Below are 16,764 nucleotides of genomic sequence, written 5' to 3'. Positions count from 1 at the left end.
CGTTTCTCCTCATGAATAGCATTCTGACAGTAGCTCTTTCTGATCTTTTGGTATGGTCGTTACTAACTGACCCGATAGAAGTGGCAGATGGTTTTGTTCTACTTATGTTTAGTTTGTTTTATGTTTGATATACCATGCCAAGTATACTCTAACACAAATTTATATTGTATACCTGACTATTTGTTGCGACAGCTGCGCCTGGCATTTATTGTTATATTGTTAAAACCTCCAATAAAAATCTATTGAACGTAAATAGAAGTAATTTACAAATCTGTTTAACTTTCTGCCACCAATTGATTTAAAAAAATATATTTTCCACCGGAGGGGGCGTGGCCGTCACGAGCGGGGTGTGGCTGTGACGTCACGAGCCTCCGGCGCTGCACCCGACGCTTTAAACAAATGCTGAGACATCTTATCCCGTATCCTTTGGTTAGGGGATAAGATGTCTAGGGGCGGAGTACCCCTTTCATTTGTACAAGGACATTCAAAAATTCCAATTGGGTATCATCTTATGTTAATCTCAGATTCATATCATTTGTGGAATTGAGGGATTTCACAAATTCCCCGAAATCTGTTTGGGTGCCATCCCAGTGCAGACCTCATGACAAGGTAGAGGAACTCATCGTATTCCAGGGGAAACAACCCCAGCCTCTGAGAGGAATTCAGAAGACTGATCACAGATATACAGTGACCCCTCGACCTACGATGGCCCCGACATACCATATATATACAGTGACCCCCCGACCTACGATGGCCCCGACATACCATATATATACAGTGGCCCCCCGACCTACGATGGCCCCCCGACATACCATATATACACAGTGACCCCCCGACCTACGATGGCCCCGACATACCATATATATACAGTGACCCCCCGACCTACGATGGCCCCGACATACCATATATATACAGTGACCCCCTGACCTACGATGGCCCCGACATACCATATATATATACAGTGACCCCCCGACCTACGATGGCCCCGACATAGTATATATATACAGTGACCCCCTGACCTACGATGGCCCCGACATACCATATATACAGTGACCCCCTTAACCTACGGTGGCCCCGACATAGCATATATATACAGTGACCCCCTGACCTACGATGGCCCCAACATACCATATATATACAGTGACCCCCTGACCTACGATGGCCCGACATACCATATATATACAGTGACCCCTCGACCTACGATGGCCCCGACATACCATATATATACAGTGACCCCCCCGACCTACGATGGCCCCGACATACCATATATATACAGTGACCCCCCCGACCTACGATGGCCCCGACATAACATATATATATACAGTGACCCCCGACCTACGATGGCCCTGACATACCATATATATACAGTGACCCCCGACCTACGATTGCCCCGACATACCATATATATACAGTGACCCCTGACCTACGATGGCCCCGACATACCATATACATATACAGTGACCCCCCCGACCTACGATGGCCCGACATACCATATATATACAGTGATCCTATATTGTATATATCTGTTATACTCCAGGTTGGTTGTAGATATGTTATACTCCAGGTTGTATATATCTGTTATACCCCAGGTTGTATATATCTGTTATACCCCAGGTTGTATATATCTGTTATACTCCAGGTTGTATATATATGTTATTTTCCAGGTTGTATATATATGTTATACTCCAGGTTGTATATATCTGTTATACTCCAGGTTGTATATATCTGTTATATTCCAGGTTGTATATATCTGTTATACCCCAGGTTGTATATATCTGTTATACTCCAGGTTGTATATATCTGTTATACTCCAGGTTGTATATATCTGTTATACTCCAGGTTGTATATATCTGTTATACCCCAGGTTGTATATATCTGTTATACTCCAGGTTGTATATATCTGTTATACTCCAGGTTGTATATATCTGTTATACCCCAGGTTGTATATAACTGTTATACCCCAGGTTGTATATATCTGTTATACCCCAGGTTGTATATATCTGTTATACCCCAGGTTGTATATATCTGTTATACTCCAGGTTATATATATCTGTCATACTCCAGGTTGTATATATCTGTTATAGTCCAGGTTGATGGATGAGTAGATGTTGTGTCGCTCCTGACCCGTATAGAACCGATGAGACTGTGACTGATTTCTATTTCTCTCTTATTGCAGCCAGCCTGGTGACCATGGCCGTACTGTGGAAGGGGAACCTGGACATGTCCAAGTCCATTATCTACTACCTGGTGGCCTTGGCGGTGGCCAATCTCCTACTCATCCTTGTGGTGACGGTTTTCCGGGATATCTTCTACTTCTATGTAGATTTGACCCTTTGGTGGCCGGAGCCCTCCTGTGGGGTCAGTAACTGGATTTATTTCACTTGTGTCTACTCCCTCACGTGGCTCACCGTGGCCTTCTCTGTTGACCGGTATATCATTGTATGTTTTATGAAGCTGAAGCTCAGGTTCTGTAAGCCCTCTGTCACTCGGTGGGTTATCATCGGTGTGTATATAAGTGCATTCCTGGTGGCCATGCCAACTTTCTGGATGTATGTACCTGTCAGAACCACCAAACCGGATGGTACCCCCTTTCACATTTGCTCTCTACATCGCAACCTAAGTTCCATACCTTTCTTGTCAGTCTATGACCACATCCAGACCACCGTTTGGATAGTCTTCCCACTCGTATCCTTAGTCTTAACTAATGGCTTGACCGTCTGGCACATCCATGTCACCACCAGAATTCGACATGGCCTGAAGCAGTCATCCACAGGAAAGCAAACAGAGGACCCAGAGGTGGCGAGAAGGAAAAAGTCAGTGACTCTCTTAGCAATGATTTCCATCTCCTTTCTGGCCCACTGGCTCCCTAAAATGGTGGTCAAAGTGTTGGAAAGGTTCACATATCCGCCGGTCAACCGCTACGACTTCTACCATCCAGTGAACGTGGTGAGGATGTTATGTAACATGTTGATTGTCTTCAGCTCGTTCAGTAATGTGTGTATCTACTCCCTCACCATCACCAAATTCAGGGAAGAACTCTTCAGAGGAGCCAAGTCCGTCCTTGATTTCCTCTCCCATAATTCTCTTTTGTCCTTCCCTCTGTCCAAAACAACAGAAATATTCACAATACAAGATATCACGCAGCTGACCCACGTCATGGGAAAGAAATAAGAGATGTACATTACATGCGTCTGACGGAGTCCGAGTGAGACGCCGGACACAGAAGAACTGACATTACGGGAAGGAAATAAGAGGTGGACATCACACGTATGACTTGAGGGACCTCTCATAAGACGCAGACTGCGTGCATCTGAGATACAGAAGAACTGACGTGGTAACATTAATGACTGGTCACAAGGACACCAAGAAGAACCTTTATTATAATTTCATGAATGTCGGGGTTACAATGGAGATGGGGGAGGGGATAATGGACAACACATAGGGTCTGCAGACAAAACATCAAAGTGTGTGGACATGTAGAATGAGCGAACATATTGCTAGATGATGGGTCCCTTCAGGGTGGGTGATAAAGCATAATCAGTATTGTTCTCCTCCGAATATCCATGTACGCTGCTATATAATGAATGTGGGGTGAAGACCACGTGCCTGTCCGGTTGTGTGAAACCTACTGAATAATCACATTCTCTGCTCTCTGGGATTTATAAAAACCTATGTAAAGATAGTAAACTTCTCAACAAGCTGCTTGGCGATGGTCTTGTAGCCAATGCCGGCCTTGTGTAGGTCACCATCTTGTCCCTGATATCCTTGGATAGCTCTTTGGGGGCTCAGTTTCTGACTTATTGGAAACCAAAGACTGTCAACAAGCCCATCCGAACAAAGGGTATTACTATTCTGGTGCTTTCTGAAGCCACAGCTAAGACAGTTTGGAACTCCATGGCTTCCAGTGGGCTTACCAATGGGTACAAGGACTTGGCATGGATGACCCTTCAGAAGGCCCTGCCCCTGAGAACTTTCGTGCATGCCGCAACACCAGGTCCTGCCCAAAGTGTCCTTTCACAGAGGAAACAACTTTGCACCACTTTTGGCAGTGCCCGTTTGCAAAGGCCCTAAATACTCTGGAATATGAACTTAGAGACTCTGTTCCCAGGAGTAGCCTAAGACATATAAGGATGCTTTGTGGTTCTCCAGAAAACGCCTTATTATCAACTCAGAGAGGATGTTCGCCCTGGACTGCCGCAGGCTGCTGAGGACATATTCCAACAGGGACAGTCCGGATGTCGAGGATTAACACCTGTCTCCTTCTCCCTCTCCCTTGTGTGTTTTATCTTTCAATAAAGCTTTGGGCCTGTGATTTCCCCTCCCTAAATCCTGTTTTCCCAACCCTTTTCACCTATCGTGGTCGTCAATGCTTTGTTGTTGGATATTGTATATACTGTTTTTTTGGAAACATTTCTAACGTATGCAGGAGTGTTAGTGTAGCATGTGGTAGTATGTATAGCGTAGGGAACCTGTGCTGTATATTGTACTGTCATGTATATAATGTATGGAGGAGTGTTAGTGTAGCATGTGTTACGATGTATAGCGTAGGGAACCTGTGCTGTATATTGTACTGTCATGTATATAATGTATGGAGGAATTAGTGTAGAGTGTGGTACAATGTATAGTGTAGGGAACCTGTGCTGTATATTGTACTGTCATGTATATAATGTATGCAGGAGTGTTAGTGTAGCATGTGGTAGTATGTATAGCTTAGGGAACCTGTGCTGTATATTGTACTGTCATGTATATAATGTATGGATGAGTGTTAGTGTAGCATGTGTTACGATGTATAGCGTAGGGAACCTGTGCTGTATATTGTACTGTCATGTATATAATGTATGGAGGAATTAGTGTAGAGTGTGGTACGATGTATAGTGTAGGGAACCTGTGCTGTATATTGTACTGTCATGTATATAATGTATGGAGGAGTTAGTGTAGAGTGTGGTACCATGTATAGTGTAGGGAACCTGTGCTGTATATTGTACTGTCATGTATATAATGTATGGAGGAGTGTTAGTGTAGCATGTGGTACAATGTATAGCGTAGGGAACCTGTGCTGTATATTGTACTGTCATGTATATAATGTATGGAGGAATTAGTGTAGAGTGTGGTACAATGTATAGCGTAGGGAACCTGTGCTGTATATTGTACTGTCATGTATATAATGTATGGAGGAGTGTTAGTGTAGCATGTGGTACAATGTATAGCGTAGGGAACCTGTGCTGTATATTGTACTGTCATGTATATAATGTATGGAGGAGTTAGTGTAGAGTGTGGTAACATGTATAGTGTAGGGAACCTGTGCTGTATATTGTACTGTCATGTATATAATGTATGGAGGAGTTAGTGTAGAGTGTGGTACGATGTATAGAGTAGGGAACCTGTGCTGTATATTGTACTGTCATGTATATAATGTATGGAGGAGTGTTAGTGTAGCATGTGGTACGATGTATAGCATAGGGAACATGTGCTGTTTATTGTACTGTCATGTATATAATGTATGGAGGAGTGTTAGTGTAGCATGTGGTACCATGTATAGTGTAGGGAACCTGTGCTGTATATTGTACTGTCATGTATATAATGTATGGAGGAGTTAGTGTAGAGTGTGGTATGATGTATAGTGTAGGGAACCTGTGCTGTATATTGTACTGTCATGTATATAATGTATGGAGGAGTGTTAGTGTAGCATGTGGTACGATGTATAGCGTAGGGAACATGTGCTGTTTATTGTACTGTCATGTATATAATGTATGGAGGAGTTAGTGTAGAGTGTGGTACGATGTATAGAGTAGGGAACCTGTGCTGTATATTGTACTGTCATGTATATAATGTATGGAGGAGTGTTAGTGTAGCATGTGGTACGATGTATAGCATAGGGAACATGTGCTGTTTATTGTACTGTCATACTATGTATGGTGAATGTATTATTCATTGTATAAGTGATTGACCCTTGATGGCTTCTCTGGACAGTTTTTTTTTTATACAAGTAACTCTCCGATTAAGAGAGTGCTCCTAATCTCAGCTTGTCACCTGTATAAAAGATACCTAGGAGCCAGAAATCTTAGTGATTGATAGGGGGTCAAATACTTATGTGAAATGTGATTTTCTGTTGTTACTTTGTCTCTCACTGTTCAAATAAACTGACCATTAAAATGATAAACAGGTCATTTCTTTGTCAGGGGGCAAATCTACAAAATCAGCGGGGGGGGGGGGGGGGGGCAATACTTTTCCCCTTCACTGTATACGTTACCGTTAGCGGGGATTAGAATCTGAGGAAGGTGTTAGTTCTTCACATGGTACAGATGACATAGTGCTGGGCGATATATACCGGTTCATACCGAATACCGGGGTGTTTTTTCTGTAAGATATGAATTTTCCTCTATACCGCAATACCGGTCGGTAGATTATATCTGGGACATGTTATATACAGGAGGTGTAGATTATATCTGGGACATGTTATATACAGGAGGTGTAGATTATATCTGGGACATGTTATATACAGGAGGTGTAGGTTATATCTGGGACGTTATATCTAGGAGGTGTAGTTTATATCTGGACATGTTATATCTGGGAGGTGTAGATTATAACTGGAACATGTTATATCTGGGAGGTGTAGGTTATATCTGGGGCATGTTATATCTGGGAGGTGTAGATTATATCTGGGACATGTTATATCTGGGACATATTATATCTGGGAGGTGTAGGTTATATCTGGGGCATGTTATATCTGGGAGGTGTAGGTTATATCTGGGGCATGTTATATCTGGGACATATTATATCTGGGAGGTGTAGGTTATATCTGGGGCATGTTATATCTGGGAGGTGTAGGTTATATCTGGGGTATGTTATATCTGGGAGATGTAGATTATATCTGGACATGTTATATCTGGGAGGTGTAGATTATAACTGGAACATGTTATATCTGGGAGATGTAGATTATATCTGGACATGTTATATCCGGGAGGTGTAGATTATATCTGGGACATGTTATATCTGGGAGGTGTAGGTTATATCTGGACATGTTATATCTGGGATATGTTATATCTGGGAGGTGTAGATTATATCTGGACATGTTGTATCTGGGAGGTGTAAATTATATCTGGGACATGTTATATCTGGGAGGTGTAGCATATATATTGGACATGTTATATCTGGGAGGTGTAGATTATATCTGGAACATGTTATATCTGGGAGGTGTAGATTATAACTGGAACATTTTATATCTGGGAGATGTAGATTATATCTGGACATGTTATATCCGGGAGGTGTAGATTATATCTGGGACATGTTATATCTGGGACATATTATATCTGGGAGGTGTAGGTTATATCTGGACATGTTATATCTGGGAGGTGTAACTTATATCTGGACATGTTATATATCAAAGGTGTTAGATTATATCTGGGGGATGTTATATCTGGGAGGTGTAGCATATATATTGGATATGTTATATCTGGGACATATTATATCTGGGATGTGTAGGTTATATCTGGGGGATGTAAATTATATCTGGGACTTGTTATATCTGGGAGGTGTAGGTTATATCTGGACATGTTATATCTGGGAGGTGTAGGTTAGATCTGGGACACGTTATATCTGGGAGGTGTAGGTTATATCTGGGGCATGTCATATCTGGGAGGTGTAGAATATATCTGGGACATATTATATCTGGGGCTTGTTATATCTGGGAGGTGTAGAATATATCTGGGACATATATCTGGGAGGTGTAGGTTATATCTGGACATATTATATCTGGGGCATGTTATATCTGGGAGGTGTAGAATATATCTGGGACATATTATATCTGGGGCTTGTTATATCTGGGAGGTGTAGAATATATCTGGGACATATATCTGGGAGGTGTAGGTTATATCTGGACATATTATATCTGGGGCATGTTATATCTGGGAGGTGTAGAATATATCTGGGACATATATCTGGGAGGTGTAGGTTATATCTGGACATGTTATATCTGGGACATGTTATATCTGGGAGGTGTTGATTATATCTGGGAGGTATAGATTATATCTGGACATGTTATATCTGGACATGTTATATCTGCGAGGTGTAGATTATATCTGGGACATGTTATATCTGGACATGTTATATCTGGGAGGTGTTGATTATATCTGGGAGGTATAGATTATATCTGGACATGTTATATCTGGACATGTTATATCCGCGAGGTGTAGATTACATCTGGGACATGTTATATCTGGACATGTTATATCCGCGAGGTGTAGATTATATCTGGGACATGTTATATCTGGACATGTTATATCTGGGAGGTGTAGATTATATCTGGGACATGTTATATCTGGGATATGTTATATCTGGGAGGTGTAACTTATATCTGGACATGTTATATAATATATCAGAGGTGTAGATTATATCTGGGGCATGTTATATCTGGGAGGTGTAGATTATATCTGGGACATGTTATATCTGGGAGGTGTTGATTATATCTGGGAGGTATAGATTATATCTGGACATGTTATATCCGCGAGGTGTAGATTATATCTGGGACATGTTATATCTGGACATGTCATATCTGGGAGGAGTTGATTATATATGGGACATGTTGTATCTGGGACCTCTTCTCACTTCCCCTATGTGTTGTGTCATTTCTCATGGATTCGGTAGGATGGCGGCCATTTTTAGCTTCCTCTGAAGGCTTCCCACCTCCTCCCTACATTGCTGCTCCCTTCGCAGCTCCTTGTTTTTTTCCTCAAGCTTTTTCTTCTGGACTTGCAGGAGTCGATATTGCTGGATGAGGTGGAGCAGCTCCTGTCTCAGACCCTGGTTTTCCTCCTTGATCCTGGTGCTCACCTCCTCCAGGGCCTTCTTGGCCTCATTCTGGGCCTTCTGGGTCATCTGGCTGAGCTGCTGCTCGGAGTTGTGTTGCCGTTGAGTCTTTTCGCGCAGGTAGGCACTCTTCACCCTCAGCAGGGCCTCTGCGTGCTGCCCCCGGTGGGCCATGACTTGGTCCTCCAGACGTTTGATGAGTGACACTTGCTCGTTCTGAAGGTCTCTCATGGGTTCCAGTTCTTCCAGCTCCTTCCTCAGTTTGGTGAGTTCGGCTTCTCTCCGGAGCAGGAGATCTCTCAGCTTCTGTTCTTCCGCAGAGAATTTGGACTCCAGTTCCTGCTTCTGCCGTTGGATGTTGTGCAGCTCGCGCTGGTTCTGGTCGTTCAGGCTGATGATGACGTCCTGGCGTCGTTGGCTTCTCTTGCTCATGTATAACATGTACTCCTGGCTCTCTACACGGACCTTCTCAGCCTCTTCTTGAAGGAACTCGTTCTCCCTCCGTAGCTGCTCCAGTCGTCTTCTCAGTCCCTCCTGCTCGGTCACCAGTTGGTCGTGTTGGTCCTGCAGCCGCTCCTGCCTCTCGCTCACCACATTGTCCTTCTCCTCACACCCCTCCTCTGCGCCCTGCTCAGCGGACTCAGTTAGGGCGGATTTGGGGGCTTTTCCTGGTGACTTCTTCTTCGGTGGCATCTGCAAAATGCACAAGAAAAGTGACAGGTGTCTGAGGTGGCAAATCATCACCTATATAATATATTATATGACTGTATAATCACCTATATAATATATTATATGACTGTATCATCACCTATATAACATATTATATGACTGTATCACCACCTATATAACATATTATATGACTGTATCATCACCTATATAATATATTATATGGCTGTATCATCACCTATATAATATATTATATGACTGTATAATCACCTATATAATATATTATATGACTGTATCATCACCTATATAATATATTATATGACTGTATAATCACCTATATAATATATTATATGGCTGTATCATCACCTATATAATATATTATATGACTGTATCATCACCTATATAATATATTATATGACTGTATAATCACCTATATAATATATTATATGGCTGTATCATCACCTATATAACATATTATATGACTGTATCATCACCTATATAACATATTATATGACTGTATCATCACCTATATAACATATTATATGACTGTATCATCACCTATATAATATATTATATGGCTGTATCATCACCTATATAACATATTATATGACTGTATCATCACCTATATAACATATTATATGACTGTATCATCACCTATATAACATATTATATGACTGTATCATCACCTATATAATATATTATATGGCTGTATAATCACCGATATAATATATTATATGACTGTATCATCACCTATATAATATATTATATGACTGTATCATCACCTATATAACATATTATATGACTGTATCATCACCTATATAATATATTATATGACTGTATCATCACCTATATAACATATTATATGACTGTATCATCACCTATATAATATATTATATGACTGTATCATCACCTATATAACATATTATATGACTGTATCATCACCTATATAACATATTATATGACTGTATCACTACCTATATAATATATTATATCACTGTATCACGATCTATATAACATATTATATCACTGTATCATCACCTATATAACATATTATATGACTGTATCATCACCTATATAATATATTATATAACTGTATCATCACCTATATAACATATTATATGACTGTATCATCACCTATATAATATATTATATGACTGTATCATCACCTATATAACATATTATATGACTGTATCATCACCTATATAATATATTATATAACTGTATCATCACCTATATAACATATTATATGACTGTATCATCACCTATATAATATATTATATGACTGTATCATCACCTATATAACATATTATATGACTGTATCATCACCTATATAACATATTATATGACTGTATCATCACCTATATAATATATTATATAACTGTATCATCACCTATATAACATATTATATGACTGTATCATCACCTATATAATATATTATATGACTGTATCATCACCTATATAACATATTATATGACTGTATCATCACCTATATAACATATTATATGACTGTATCACTACCTATATAATATATTATATCACTGTATCACGATCTATATAACATATTATATCACTGTATCATCACCTATATAACATATTATATGACTGTATCATCACCTATATAATATATTATATGACTGTATCATCACCTATATAATATATTATATAACTGTATCATCACCTATATAACATATTATATGACTGTATCATCACCTATATAATATATTATATGACTGTATCATCACCTATATAACATATTATATGACTGTATCATCACCTATATAACATATTATATGACTGTATCACCACCTATATAATATATTATATCACTGTATCACGATCTATAGAACATATTATATGACTGTATCATCACCTATATAACATATTATATGACTGTATCACTACCTATATAATATATTATATCACTGTATCACGATCTATATAACATATTATATCACTGTATCATCACCTATATAACATATTATATGACTGTATCATCACCTATATAACATATTATATGACTGTATCACCATCTATATAATATATAACTGTATCATCGCCTATATAACATATTATATGACTGTATCACCACCTATATAACATATTATCTGACTGTATCACCACCTATATAATATATTATATGACTGTATCACCACCTATATAACATATTATATGACTGTATCATCACCTATATAATATATTATATGACTGTATCATCACCTATATAACATATTATATGACTGTATCATCACCTATATAACATTTTATATGACTGTATCATCACCTATATAACATATTATATGACTGTATCATCACCTATATAACATATTATATGACTGTATCACCACCTATATAACATATTATATGACTGTATCATCACCTATATAACATATTATATGACTGTATCATCACCTATATAACATATTATATGACTGTATCATCACCTATATAATATATTATATGGCTGTATCATCACCTATATAATATATTATATGACTGTATCACCACCTATATAACATATTATATGACTGTATCATCACCTATATAATATATTATATAACTGTATCATCACCTATATAACATATTATATGACTGTATCATCACCTATATAACATATTATATGACTGTATCACCACCTATATAACATATTATATGACTGTATCATCACCTATATAACATATTATATGACTGTATCATCACCTATATAACATATTATATGACTGTCTCATCACCTATATAACATATTATATGACTGTATCATCACCTATATAACATATTATATCACTGTATCACGATCTATATAACATATTATATCACTGTATCATCACCTATATAACATATTATATGACTGTATCACCATCTATATAATATATAACTGTATCATCGCCTATATAACATATTATATGACTGTATCACCACCTATATAACATATTATCTGACTGTATCACCACCTATATAATATATTATATGACTGTATCACCACCTATATAACATATTATATGACTGTATCATCACCTATATAATATATTATATGACTGTATCATCACCTATATAACATATTATATGACTGTATCATCACCTATATAACATTTTATATGACTGTATCATCACCTATATAACATATTATATGACTGTATCATCACCTATATAACATATTATATGACTGTATCACCACCTATATAACATATTATATGACTGTATCATCACCTATATAACATATTATATGACTGTATCATCACCTATATAACATATTATATGACTGTATCATCACCTATATAATATATTATATGGCTGTATCATCACCTATATAATATATTATATGACTGTATCACCACCTATATAACATATTATATGACTGTATCATCACCTATATAATATATTATATAACTGTATCATCACCTATATAACATATTATATGACTGTATCATCACCTATATAACATATTATATGACTGTATCACCACCTATATAACATATTATATGACTGTATCATCACCTATATAACATATTATATGACTGTATCATCACCTATATAACATATTATATGACTGTCTCATCACCTATATAACATATTATATGACTGTATCATCACCTATATAACATATTATATCACTGTATCACGATCTATATAACATATTATATCACTGTATCATCACCTATATAACATTTTATATGACTGTATCATCACCTATATAACATATTATATGACTGTATCATCACCTATATAACATAATATATGACTGTATCATCACCTATATAACATATTATATGACTGTATCATCACCTATATAACATATTATATCACTGTATCACCACCTATATAACATAATATATGACTGTATCATCACCTATATAACATATTATATGACTGTATCATCACCTATATAACATAATATATGACTGTATCATCACCTATATAACATATTATATGACTGTATCACCACCTATATAACATATTATATGACTGTATCATCACCTATATAACATATTATATGACTGTATCACCACCTATATAACATATTATATGACTGTATCATCACCTATATAACATATTATATGACTGTATCATCACCTATATAACATATTATATGACTGTATCACCACCTATATAACATTTTATATGACTGTATCATCACCTATATAACATATTATATGACTGTATCACCACCTATATAACATATTATATGACTGTATCATCACCTATATAACATATTATATGACTGTATCATCACCTATATAACATATTATATGACTGTATCACCACCTATATAACATATTATATGACTGTATCATCACCTATATAACATATTATATGACTGTATCATCACCTATATAACATATTATATGACTGTATCATCACCTATATAACATATTATATGACTGTATCACCACCTATATAACATATTATATGACTGTATCATCACCTATATAACATATTATATGACTGTATCACCACCTATATAACATATTATATGACTGTATCATCACCTATATAACATATTATATGACTGTATCATCACCTATATAACATATTATATGACTGTATCATCACCTATATAACATATTATATGACTGTATCACCACCTATATAACATATTATATGACTGTATCATCACCTATATAACATATTATATGACTGTATCATCACCTATATAACATTTTATATGACTGTATCATCACCTATATAACATATTATATGACTGTATCATCACCTATATAACATATTATATGACTGTATCATCACCTATATAACATATTATATCACTGTATCATCACCTATATAACATATTATATGACTGTATCACCATCTATATAATATATAACTGTATCATCGCCTATATGACATATTATATGACTGTATCATCACCTATATAATATATTATATGACATACACTTCAGTAATACAGGTAAAGAGTACAGAACATGTAATACCTCCCTGTACTGTAGGGGGCGCTACCAGACACCAGTCAGTGCATACACTTCAGTAATACAGGTAAAGAGTACAGAACATGTAATACCTCCCTGTACTGTAGGGGGTGCTACCAGACACCAGTCAGTGCATACACTTCAGTAATACAGGTAAAGAGAACAGGACATGTAATACCTCCCTGTACTGTAGGGGGCGCTACCAGACACCAGTCAGTGCATACACTTCAGTAATACAGGTAAAGAGTACAGAACATGTAATACCTCCCTGTACTGTAGGGGGCGCTACCAGACACCAGTCAGTGCATACACTTCAGTAATACAGGTAAAGAGTACAGAACATGTAATACCTCCCTGTACTGTAGGGGGCGCCTCGTTAAAAAAAAAAATTATTATAAATAAGCCCCTCGCCCAATAAAATGAATATAAATAAGCCCCTCCCCTAATAAAAATGATTATAAATAAGCCCCTCCCCAATAAAATTAATATAAATAAGCTCCTCCCCTAATAAAATTAATAAATATAAAAAGCCCCTCCCCCCAATAAAATGATATAAATCAGCCCCTCCCCTTATAAAATAATAAACATAAATAAGCCCCTCCTCCAATAAAAGTAATAAACATAAATAAGCCCCTCCTCCAATAAAATGAATAAATATAAATAAGCCCCTCCACCCAAAAAAATTATATAAATAAGCCCCTCCCCCAATAAAAATAATAAATAAGCAACTCCCCAATAAAATATAAATAAGCTCCTCCCCCAATAAAAATAATAAATAAGCAACTCCCCAATAAAATATAAATAAGCTCCTCCCCCAATGAAAATAATAAATAAGCAACTCCCCAATAAAATATAAATAAGCCCCTCCCCCAATAAAAATAATAAATAAGCAACTCCCCAATAAAATATAAATAAGCCCCTCCCCCAATAAAAATAATAAATAAGGAACTCCCCAATAAAATATAAATAAGCCCCTCCCCCAATAAAAATAATAAATAAGGAACTCCCCAATAAAATATAAATAAGCCCCTCCCCCAATATAATGAGTAAAAATAAATAAGCCTCTCCCTTCATTGAAAAAAATTATAAATAAGCCCCTCGCCCAATAAAATGAATATAAATAAGCCCCTCCCCCAATAAAATATTCAACCCCTCCCTTTGGTTTAGCTTACAAATAAAAGATTTAAAAAACGAAATACCCGTATCCGGTATCGCCGCGTGCGGTTACGTCCAAACTATCAAGGTCTAAAATGTGGACCCTGCGCAGTGAACGGCGTAAACGGGAAAAAAACATGAACGCCAGAATCGCTGAATTTTTGGTCACTTTGTTTAAAAAATTTTTTATAAAATAGTTTCCCAACCAGGGCGCCTACAGCTGTTGCAAAACTACAACTCCCAGCATGCCCGGACAGCCAAGGGCTGTCCGGGCATGCTGGGAGTTGTAGTTTTGCACAAACGGCCAAATATTTGACATACCTGTCAGCCAAGAGCGGTCTCTCGCCGTCCTCGCATACACTCTTACATGTATTCTGCAGAAGGGCACTTGTCCGACCTTCTCACCTCTGACATCAAGACATAATAAGAGTCAAGAGGCCACGACACACGCGCTGGTGCAGAACTACAACTCCCAGCATGTCCAGACAAAATAAATAAATAAAATAACCATATCAGGTATCGCCGCGTGCGGAATCGTCTGATCTATGACATCATCTCCCGATCCACCTCGGTGATCGGCGTAAATACAAAAATCGCTTCCAAACTACAAAACTGATATATTTTTTTTCGTTTTTTTTTTTTTAAAACAATAACGACAAAGTGAATGAAAAGGTAAAACTACGTAAAAGAGCGTAGACGGCGGCGCAGACGGTGGACGACCCTCGGATAGTGGATTGTATACCAAAACAAAAGGGAAAACAATGGCTGTTGTCATGGTGACTGGATTCCCGGGGTGTATAATGATGGTAATTAGAGTGCGCGGAGGGTGGGGAAGGGGTTAATGACGGCGCCGCTCACCGTGCACACCGGAGATCGCTGCCTCGTGCGGTTCTCGGGCTCCGGCCGTCTCCATGGTAACTGTACACAGTGCGGACAGTGCGTCGGCGGCGCGCGCCCTCTGGCGGCGGCAGGGCGAACAGCAGCCGCCTGTGGTTGGCCGCATTTGATCACGTGTCCACAGGACGTTCGCATAAAAATGAGGTACAGGAGTCACCTGAACAGATGAGCAATCTACTGATCACGTGACTGGAGGATCTACTGATCACATGACTGGAGGATCTACTGATCACAAGACTGGAGGATCTACTGATCACGTGACTGGAGGATCTACTGATCACAAGACTGGTGGTTCTATTGATCACATGACTGAAATATT

General features: G+C 37.8%; 2 protein-coding genes across 4 annotated transcripts in view; one reads left to right on the top strand and one right to left on the bottom strand.

The window, feature by feature from the left end:
• LOC130339922 (probable G-protein coupled receptor 139) overlaps nt 1-3,218 on the top strand; it is a 55,179-nt gene extending 51,961 nt beyond the window's left edge. For both annotated transcript variants that reach the window (XM_056554105.1, XM_056554104.1), the window contains exon 2: nt 2,177-3,218. In XM_056554105.1, coding sequence (XP_056410080.1) covers nt 2,191-3,171 — 981 coding nt within the window. In that variant the 5' untranslated portion in view covers nt 2,177-2,190 and the 3' untranslated portion in view covers nt 3,172-3,218. The remainder of the gene's footprint in view (nt 1-2,176) is intronic.
• Nucleotides 3,219-3,362: 144 nt separating this feature from the next.
• CCDC121 (coiled-coil domain containing 121) lies at nt 3,363-16,541 on the bottom strand. Of its 2 annotated transcripts, none has more exons than XM_056554106.1 (2): nt 16,407-16,541; nt 3,363-9,498 (listed from the first exon to the last, which is right to left on the bottom strand). In XM_056554106.1, exon 2 carries the CDS (start codon nt 9,496-9,498, stop codon nt 8,629-8,631), a length of 870 nt encoding a protein of 289 aa, XP_056410081.1. In that variant the 5' UTR covers nt 16,407-16,541; the 3' UTR covers nt 3,363-8,628. The 2 variants fall into 2 exon arrangements, with proteins under 2 accessions (XP_056410081.1, XP_056410082.1); XM_056554107.1 differs by lacking the exon at nt 16,407-16,541 and adding an exon at nt 15,870-16,382.
• Nucleotides 16,542-16,764: the final 223 nt, after the last annotated feature.

This window comes from Hyla sarda, unplaced genomic scaffold (assembly GCF_029499605.1).
Source record: "Hyla sarda isolate aHylSar1 unplaced genomic scaffold, aHylSar1.hap1 scaffold_558, whole genome shotgun sequence".
Lineage (NCBI taxonomy): Eukaryota > Metazoa > Chordata > Amphibia > Anura > Hylidae > Hyla > Hyla sarda.
This window is presented reverse-complemented; position numbering and strand designations above follow the sequence as displayed.